Source organism: Neltuma alba, unplaced genomic scaffold (genome assembly GCF_004799145.2).
Source record: "Neltuma alba isolate B1F8T4 unplaced genomic scaffold, ASM479914v2 tig00011018_pilon, whole genome shotgun sequence".
NCBI classification, from domain to species: Eukaryota; Viridiplantae; Streptophyta; class Magnoliopsida; order Fabales; family Fabaceae; genus Neltuma; species Neltuma alba.
Window position 1 is genome coordinate 1 of NW_021635771.1, and position 10,172 is coordinate 10,172.

At 32.2% G+C, this 10,172-nt stretch overlaps 1 protein-coding gene across 1 annotated transcript; it reads right to left on the minus strand.

Moving 5' to 3' along the window:
• Positions 1-2,786: 2,786 nt before the first annotated feature.
• Positions 2,787-3,934, minus strand: LOC114760766 (zinc finger protein 6-like). Its single transcript, XM_028950054.1, has one exon. It carries the CDS (start codon positions 3,643-3,645, stop codon positions 3,082-3,084), a length of 564 nt encoding a protein of 187 aa, XP_028805887.1. The 5' UTR covers positions 3,646-3,934; the 3' UTR covers positions 2,787-3,081.
• Positions 3,935-10,172: the final 6,238 nt, after the last annotated feature.

Sequence of the window (10,172 nt, forward strand, 5' to 3'; positions counted from 1 at the left end):
TTTGCTAATCATGTTTACTAAATATAAAACTACCATGTTGATGAAATATGTAACATATGCACCTACTACAAGAACTACTTTAGAAAAAAAAAGATAAATATGAAAGACAAAATAGATTGAGATTTTATATTTAGAACCAAATTAAAAATCAAATTAACTCTACATTAAGGATCGCAGGTAGTATATATATAGTGTCCTTCCTTTACTCATTGCCATCTCTTTGATCCCTAAGATAGTGTAACTAGGGGATTAGATGAATTATAAATATAAGATCTCAATTCACTTTTAGTCTATTATCTATTTTAGGAACATATAACACTATGAAAAAAAAAAGACTTCAGGTGACGACTTTTGGCGTCGACAAAAGAAGTCACCGCAGCCACTAAAAGTCCACTTTCTGCGATGACTTTAGTAGCGACTTTCTAATGTCACCGATGAAAGTATAATATAATAATATATATATTTTATTTTACAATAATAATAAACAAATTCAATCTAGCTCAACGATAAGAAAATTGGACACGAAAAGAGGTGGTCACAAGTTCAAACCTTGAAGAAGACACATTTAACATGAAAATATTTAGGCAATGACGTGGCAGGGAAGGGTGACATGGCATGAGAGTGGTGATGTGGCAACGGCATGAAGGTGGCTGATGATGACGTGGCGTCTGGTCGGTGATGATGTGGCGACCGACAGTGATGAGGTGGAGGTGGCCAGTGATGACGTGGCGTCAGTGATGATGACATGGCATCATTAAAGCCAATTTTACTTAGGCATTACTTTTAGCGTCACTTTTGGCGGCAACAGGCCAAAAGTTCTTTTAGTGGCGACAATAAGGTCGCAGCTGAAAGTAGCTTTCAGTGATGACAAATGTTCCTGTTGAAACTTCTAAAAGTCGCCGCTGAAGGTGTCTTTTAGGGGTGAATTTTTTGTCGTCGCTGAAAGTTTTCAACCACGGTCACTACGGCAACGACTTTTCAAGTCGCGCTAAAAACTTTCAAAGGCGACTTTTATACTTTCATCTGTGACTTTTTGTCACATCTGAAAGTCAATTTTTTTGTAGTGATATCGGGGTCATATTTGTTATGATTAACTAGTTCATCTAATTTTTTTAATCTACCCAAGTCAATTAAACATGTTTTATATGAAAGGATTATTAATTGTGATAAGTGATGAGCACAGGATGTTAAAAACGGAGACTGGTGGATGCAATACGGAGAAGATAAAGTGATGGGATATTGGCCTTCCTCTTTGTTCTCTTAACTCTCTTACAACGCAACGACGGTAGAGTGGGGAGGCGAAGTAATAAACACAAACTCGAATGGACAAAACACAACAACCCAAATGGGAAGTGGGCATTTCGCAGGAGAAGGTTATGGAAAAGCAAACTTTTTTGCCAACATTAAGATTGCCGATCACAAAGACCAAATGGTTCCTCCTAATACTCATCTCTTCACCAGCATTGATCGTCCCAATTGCTACGATATCCAGCCTGACCATTCTGATGATCCTAATTGGGGCGCCTTCTTCTTCTTTGGAGGTCCTGCCAGAAACCCTAATTGCCCGTGATCCTTTCACTTCAATGCTCCACCAGAGATATTTACACTTCTGTGTGATGTTATCGTGTTGTGTAACCTTAGTAGTAGCCAGTCAAGATAATGATTTTAAATAATTAGCAATATATTCCCTCCACTAAGGGACAAATAACTCCCTCGTTATGGCCGGGTTTTTTGGGTCCAATAGCTCTAATAACCTTCTTTAAGTTTTTATTGAGTATGGAGTTGTGACTTGACCCTTTATACATTGGCTGCGTGCGTGGGTTTCTTTCTTTGGATAAAAGAATAAAACCAAAAAAGAGAGAGAATACATCGTTAAAATTAAGAAAATTGATTTTTTAACGTGTCACAAATTGTTTTCTTAAAAAATAACACTTGTTTCTATCAGATTTTGCTCCTTGAATTATTTTTTTCCATCTATCAGCATTTGATCCCAAATGTTAATGTAGAAGGAAGTCATATTCACTTGTTATGGGATACCAATATTTCTTTCAATAATTTGTATTAAAATAACTCTCTCAAGTCATATTCACCATATTATCAGTAGAATAAATTCAAATAGTGGGGTAAAAACATCCAACATAACATAGGCAAAGTTGTCATAATGGCGAGTCAACTCGTTTGACTTGGACTTTATGTGATACTTTTCTACTCCTTAATATATAACCTAATTATTAAGTTAATTTTAGTCTTAAATGTAATACCTATTTTTTATATTTATCAAATTTTTTTAAGTTACAGCTATTAATATTCCCTTAACTATAATCAAGTAGGAGGTTGGGGGATATTAAGGAAGATGACTATGGTATTTTAGGAAAAATATGTTATATTTCTTGTAATAACTAATTTATCTAATTTTCTTAATCTCATCAAATTAATTAAATAAGTATTATATTAAGAACAAAAGGAGTATCCTAAATCACCTTGCTCGAAGACACTGCAAATAAATTGCTAACTCACTTAGACTCTTCGCACCACAATCACCCACTGGAATTGGATGGACTAATTAAGGTGTTTGAACAGAGGCTAGGGAAAATTGACTTGCGGGTATGGGAGCATTTTCTTCATAAACGCTCCTATACGTGCAATCCTATATCCCATATTTATAGTACTCACATTCTCTCCCATAGCTCTCTCTCCTTATGGAAAAGTTTATTGAAACTAATTAATTATATAACAAACATGGCGAAAGTGGAACAAAAGTATATATGTCAAAAAATGAAAAACAATTTCTAATTAAGTTCTGATTTGGGCGTGTTGAAAATGCTTGAATATATATCATTTGCTTCAGATTTATAATTCGAACCAAGATTTTTACATCAATTCCCAAAACACATCTGAAACTCAAAATCTAATTAATAAAAGCACTGGTGCTCGAAACATGAAACAGTAGTACTGTATCCAACACTCATTTTAACTCCGACAAGATACTTACAAACTTGATATAGCCTTATTGTGTCGTCTTGTTTTGGATCTTGTCGTACATCTTGCGCATCTCAGTGTCAATAATATGCTCCTTACTCATCAGAGACTAAGTTGCAAATCCAAACTGAAGCCTCGTTCGCCACCATCGCCGCCATTAAAGCCGCCGTATGCCGCCATAGATGATGATCGTGAAGGATCATGCAAACCTGCTGCAAAACCAGAATTCACACACACACCGAATTCCCCAGAATGATACACCGAAGGTGGTGGATTTTGTGCCACACTGTGCGGCCACGGAGACTGCCGTGGCGGAGGCGGAGGTGGCGATCCGGTGAGGGTATCAGGTGGAGGAAATATGATTGGGTTGTGATGATGAATATAAGTATGATGCGAAGCGGCAAAAGCAGTACGAGCAGCTTGCATTTGAGCTCGCTTCAGAAGCTGTCTTTCTTTCTTGTGTGCATTTTGATGGCCTCCCAGTGCTTGTGAATTGGCAAACTCACGACAACAATACTGGCACTCGTATTTCCGGTGATCGTTGCCGGAGTTAAAGGCCTCATCAGATTCTGAACCTTTGTGAATGTTAATGCCAAAGAGCTTCAGAGACGACGTCGGAGTTGTATCGATCAGTGGCTTTTTAGTATGGTAATCAATATCAGCCATGATAGAGAGAGATTGGAGAGAGAAGATGAGAAACTAATTAGAACTTCGATCGATCGATCTTGGGATTTGAAACTGTGAAATTAAACAAAGTTATGTGATCGATCAAAGTGAATATGGTGGGCATGTGAGAGCTTGAAAAGTGGTGAAATAAGTGCAAGTTTTATAGAAGAGAAACCAGCTTAGTGCATGTTCAGAAACAGGAAAGCAAAATCATTTGTGGGACAGGAAGGAAAATTGTCATATTGGTAAAAAGCACAGAAGATAGAACACAAGTCATGGATCAGAGATCTCAGATAATGAATATCTATTGTATATGTTGTCGTATTTAAACAGATCTTGAACGTGTGAGCACAGAGAAAGTGACGTTGACAATAATTAATTATGTGTCATGCAAGTTAGTACATTACGTAATTCATTGATTATTTTATTTCGTCCGATAACCTATGGTTTTAAGATATCTAACCTCTATATTAAAATATGAGGAGAAATATAAAATGAATACAAATAAATAATGCTGCAAAAAAAAAAACCTCATTAAAATATGTGGAAAAAATTAAAATAATAATGTCTAAAAATCTATACTTTCCATAATTTAATAATACTATTGATAGCAATGCTTATTATTCGTAGTGAATAAGGCAACGTGTAATATTTCTTCACATTCTAAATATAAAACTCATTTTGTATTATAAAATACACTATAAAATGAGTATTACATATAAAATCAGAAAGTATTTAATAAGGCTATAATCATGCCCTTAATTGTTTTGGGAAAAAAAAAAAGTCAGGCCTTTGTAGTTTTTATTACCAAACACTTATAGTTTCACATCATTTTAATTGGGTCACTGAGTTTTTTCCCCCTTTAATCAGATCATTATATAGTTTTACTTGATTTTTAATAAGGTTCTTATAGTTTTTTTTTTTTTTAATCTTGTCATTAACCACCTGAAGGTATGAGGACTTATTTAAAATCAAGCAAAACTATGCAAATAAAAAAAATACAAAAAGTTGATTAAAAAAGATCACAAGAACCTTAATTAAAAATCAGGTAAAAGCTTCATAACAATCTATGGATTAATTTATTAATGATGATTTGAACTAAATGTCGCCGTGATATTAGATCAGACTGTGGACAAGGGTTAGATTAACTAGAACTAACCCATGTGTGAAGTCCTTAGATGAATGAAAACACATGGAGTAAGGTTAAGCTTAATTCGAAGTCAGAGAGAGAGAAAGAGAGGTTTATAAAAGGATTATTGATAAGATGGTGAGGTTGCTATATCAGTTTAAAGCATGTCTGCGTGATTGACGTTAAGTTGGTCATTAATTATTTAGACAAAATCTTTTCGCATCCTACTAACTTCCATCACCTCATAAAGTTCAATGTATCTACACACACATTATATCATGTTTCCACATGCTTCCCACAATGATCTCTTCATGTATCAGACTCATAGCGGCTACCTAGCTAGTTGCTTGTTTCTAAGGTTCCTTTTGTTGTTTCAAGTTTCTGTCGGCTTTATATTTTATGTTTCTTCGATTACAATAAAATCCAGCAGTTATTATACATTTAATTAAAAGCCAAAACAAGTCCTATACAAGCATTCATCATTTGTAAGTATACTACTAGTATTATATGATGTTAAATTTAAATTTAGAATCACGATAAATTAAAGCATTGCACAGATGAAAGCTAATCTATATGTACGGTTTGGCAATCAAAATTTCGTACACCCTAATCTTATATATAGTACAAGAGAAATGGAAGAAATGGTTATATATAGTACAAGAGAAATGGAAGAAGGGAAGAAAATTTTTTGATGAGTTTGATTTAAAAAATTAAAAAAATAAGATTATAAATTTTTAATTAAAAAAAATAAAAGGGCACTGAGAATCGCTTCAACTCTAATAGGGTGGCTGCTCCACCAGCCATCAACAATAGTAGTTCCAATCACTGGCAATGGTGTCTCTGGCTGCGATTGATGATGAATTGAATATTGACAATAGGGATAGAGTTCTACCACAGAAATAGGTTTTTTCTGTAAAAAGAAGGAACTTTTTGGTAATTGTGTGTTGTCATTTAATTTCACTTAAAAATATAAGTATTTAAATGACATTTCAATAATTTAGAGCAATCAACTTTTAATATTAGGCCTCCAAGTCCTTCTCCCTACAATTGGAAGTCACTGCCTTAGCCATAATAGGGCATGGGGCGTCGGTTGTGCCACCCATCAAACCCTTACTTCTTTTTGTATTCATCAACTAAAAGTTACGTGCTAAATGAATACAAATATTCGTTCTGAAATCATGTAGTAATCACATAAAACCCAAAAAAAAAAATCATGAAGTCATGTGATTGTGTGTTTTTTTTAAAAAAATAAAATGTCATAAAATTGAAACTAAATTTCTGTAATGATGTGATACAATTATATATATATGCACTATTTTTTTTACATAATTTAAAGTATCCTTAAGTTACTTTGGATTTAAGACTAATTGCTATTAGGTCAGAAATATTAAGATTAAAGCATTCTCAATAAGTGTGTTTTCCTAGATTCAAATATATGTTTTTCTCTTTATGAGAGTGATGCCGCTTACTACCATTTTGGTCCTCTTTTACTTGTCATTTTGTTTTCCTTTGACATGAAAGGACAAACTAGAAATAAGCCATTCTATAACCCTGGCTTGAACCATTGTTCCCAAGCAACTAATGTGTAATGTTTAATTATTACAGTTGGACTCAACTTACTCCCCACTCTCATCAATCATAATGATAAAAAATTAGTAACTAACAATAATATTCCCTCATAGAAGTCATTGACAATGTATAATGATCATCACTTTTAATTCCATTTTAAAAATTCAAATATATTTTGTGGGTTTCTCAACATAAAGTCACTTTGGGCTGTCGGTTTTGCTTTGTCCAATTATCTACCACACATCCAATTTCATGAAAGTTTTCAGTTTTTCACAAAATTTGGACAGACAATGATAGAAATTAGTCAACATATGCTAAAATATACCTTAGTATAACTTATAAGTGGGACCCTCAAATAAATATTATGTTTAACTATGTCATAATAATTTCCTTTCTAAGCATGGAATTATCAGCCTAAGGGTCCAATTAATTAAGTGTAGGACCCTATGTCTCAATTCACTTGGATATCCGATGTGAAAATTTGAGTAAAAAACGAGCGTTAGGTGAGATATCATTGTTCCAAAGCACTTGGCAATGATGGTGCACACGTTTAAATATAATAGCCATTTCATTTATTGGAAAATTTTCATTATTTTTCAATAAATTTTTCATCATATTAGACTGTGTTCTAATGACTTACTATTATTTATTATTCCCTATCCAAATTCTAGTTATAAGTACATATTAACAGCTTATGTAAATTAAGAAATCTAGTTAAAATTAATTTTTATTAGAAAATGTCAAAATTATCCTCAATAAAATTCATTAGTTAAAAGAGTTTGATTAATTACTTAGAAAGTTTTATAATTTACCAGAGATATTAGATAAAAAATTATTACTTTGAGTAAAACATTATATTAAGAGGCATGTTAGAAATCCTTATAATAAATATCGGGTGGAGTAATTAATTCACGATATGACAGTAATTAAATTAAACCACTACTAAGATGTAGTCAAGGATAATTTTAATAACATGTACTACCTCCTATCCTATTTATAAGACCTCATTTGTGGACTACAAATGAGGTCTTATAATTAAGATCAAAGGTAGTATTAAGATATATATATATATATATATATGGATGGTCACTAATGCTAAATCATCCTCACAATATTTCATTTTCACTACTATAAAAAACAGTTTTAGCAACATCTTTTTACGGTGTTTAACACAACATATACTGTAAAAAAAAGCAGTAGCTCTTTTGTAATTATATAGTGGTAAAAAATTACTTTTTATGGTAGTTATCTAAATACTATAGATAAGGTGGATTGAGATTTTATATTTAAGATTAAATCAAATCTTCAACTAGTTCTTTATAAAGGGCTGAAAGTAGTATTATAGAGTGAAACATACTCCCTCCATCCCTTATTATAAGAAACAACTACCAAAATCATATGGATCAAACTATTAGTCAAATTTAGTTAAAAGCAATAAATGTGTAAGATATATACATCTTCTTCTAATTATTCCCTTGTTTGTAAAAAAAGTATATGAGAGATAATGAGTAAAAATTTATTTCAGAGAGATAATAAGTGAATATTTAATAAGGGTAAAAGTGACAAGACCATTTTAAAATTAGAGTTAATATAATTTTTGATCCATCAAGTTTGCCTTCGTTTCGGTTTCAATCACTCAAGCTTGAAATCATAGGTTTTGATCCTTCAAAGAGTAAAATGGTCTAAGTTTTTATTGGATTATAAGGACAAATATTTTAAATGAAAAGAAACTTGAGGGACCAAAACCTATTATTTGAAATTTGAAGGACCAAAACTAAAATGAGGGTAAACTTAAAAAAAAAAAAATCAAAGTTTGTATTAACCTTAAAATCTTAGACAAAGACAATTTGTTTCTTATACTCCGAAAAAAATTGTTTCTTATTTTAAAAAAAAAGGGGGATAATATCAGATGTTTATGCTGTGAACTACTTTGTACATAAATCAAGGCATTTAATTTCGGAAACAATAAGGTTGAAAAGTAGTTGTACTAACTTAGTGAATCATATAACAAGTTGCTAATTTATAGTATATATATTTGAATTTTTATTTACTTTTGATCGTCGAGAAATCTTTAGTCAAATCATGTGTGATGATCACCTAACCAATTGCCTGCCAGTTTACTTTTATCTTTTTGCCATCGTCGAAGTTTAATTTAAAGCTTTGGCGGGAAAAAAAAAGAAAAAGAATTACAATGAGATCCCAGACAAAGAAAATAATTGAAAAACAAATCCTATAGGTTGTTATTCTCACTAGAGGACTTGTCATTATAGGCTGTTGAAATTGTTATTAGGACTTTTTCATAATTATTTCTCTTTTGTAGGACTTGATTGTAATTCCCAAAAAAAAAAGCAGGCACTATAATTTGATTCCTTTTTTTGGGTAAGAGCTCCAGTTTCTTCAGAAAAAGGTCTGCCCAATGCGCAGCCACTGGGCCCATAAGCCTTTTTCCTAGATGGGGTTATGTTCTTGAAGCCCCCCATCCATGATATACTTATGCCCAAGCCCGTGTGTTTTTCTTTAAACGCACACACAATGACCCAAATTAAAATATTACATGGTCCAGAATTTAGGGTTTTTTTTCCCTAAAAAAGGGACATCAAAATTTTTAGTCCCTCAAATTTGTTTCAATTATCAATTTGATTAATGCAATTTAATATTTATCGAATTTCATAACCATGCAAGATTAGTCCTTATGTAACATATTGATGAAAATTAAATTTCATGAACCAAATTATGGAGTACTAAATTACAAAATATTTTGTTGAATTTATGAATTATAAAAAGGACCGAAGGAGTAGTGGTGCATCTGAGAAACTAAAGTGAAATAAAGGACGAGAGCCAACGTAGCATAACACATACCTTGACATTTCTATATCATGACACTATATATGTACAAGCATATGGTTTAAGAGTTCAAATAAAAATTAAACCACAAAAGTTACAATCTCATGACATAACATAACAGAGAACAAAAGACGACGACAATAAATGAAGTGATTAAGATCATCTTCTCTAGCCAACTTGAGCCAGAGCGAGCAAAACATGAAACTAAGAGGACCCATCTTGATATGATTTAGTTGATTAGGGTTCAGTGAAGGGAATCTTCTATGGCAGTGGGCGGAACCTGAAGTTAACTTCCCTTAATTGTCGCTTTGGGGTTACTCTAAAAATTAACCGAATTACTGTAATATAGTGCACAATCCGGGTCGTATTCACTTTGAGGAGCCGAAAATGAAATTGAATCCTAATAAATAAATGCAAATAACCTAAACTATAAAAAGGATTTTTTGATTTTGAAAGATTGCTAACTAAATGCCTTGAATTAAATTGAAATTAAAATACTTTTTTTTTGTTATTTTCTTTTATATAAAAGATGATTGAAATAACTGAAGATGAAAGAAATGAAAATGAGACACACAAATAACATTGATGATAATCAATCCTCCAATTCAACAACGCAGGCAATCATCACTCTAAAAGATGTGGGAGTTAAAAACAATGAATTAAGAATTATGATTAAGCTTTTAATCCAACAACCGAGCCACCTCGAGTTGCCACAAAATATTTTCCTAAAATCCCAATTTACTAACTGCAACCAGAATAGTAAAATGGGATTAAGGATGCTAGAAACCAATGCTTAATTAGAACTCTTAAATCCAAAATAACAGAATTAAAGCTAGCAAGAGACAATATGATCCAAAATTCTAAGCCACCTTAGAAAATCACAATATATTAACTCCAAAATCATTACAAATGTCATAACCATAACATTGTAATTAAATCAAAGTTATAAACATCCCAATGTCAAATGCTAGGCAATAATTCAGTC

Coding starts and splice junctions, on each gene's coding strand:
- LOC114760766 (XM_028950054.1), bottom strand. CDS start 3,645: ATGGCTGATATTGATTACCATACTAAAAAGCCACTGATCGATACAACT.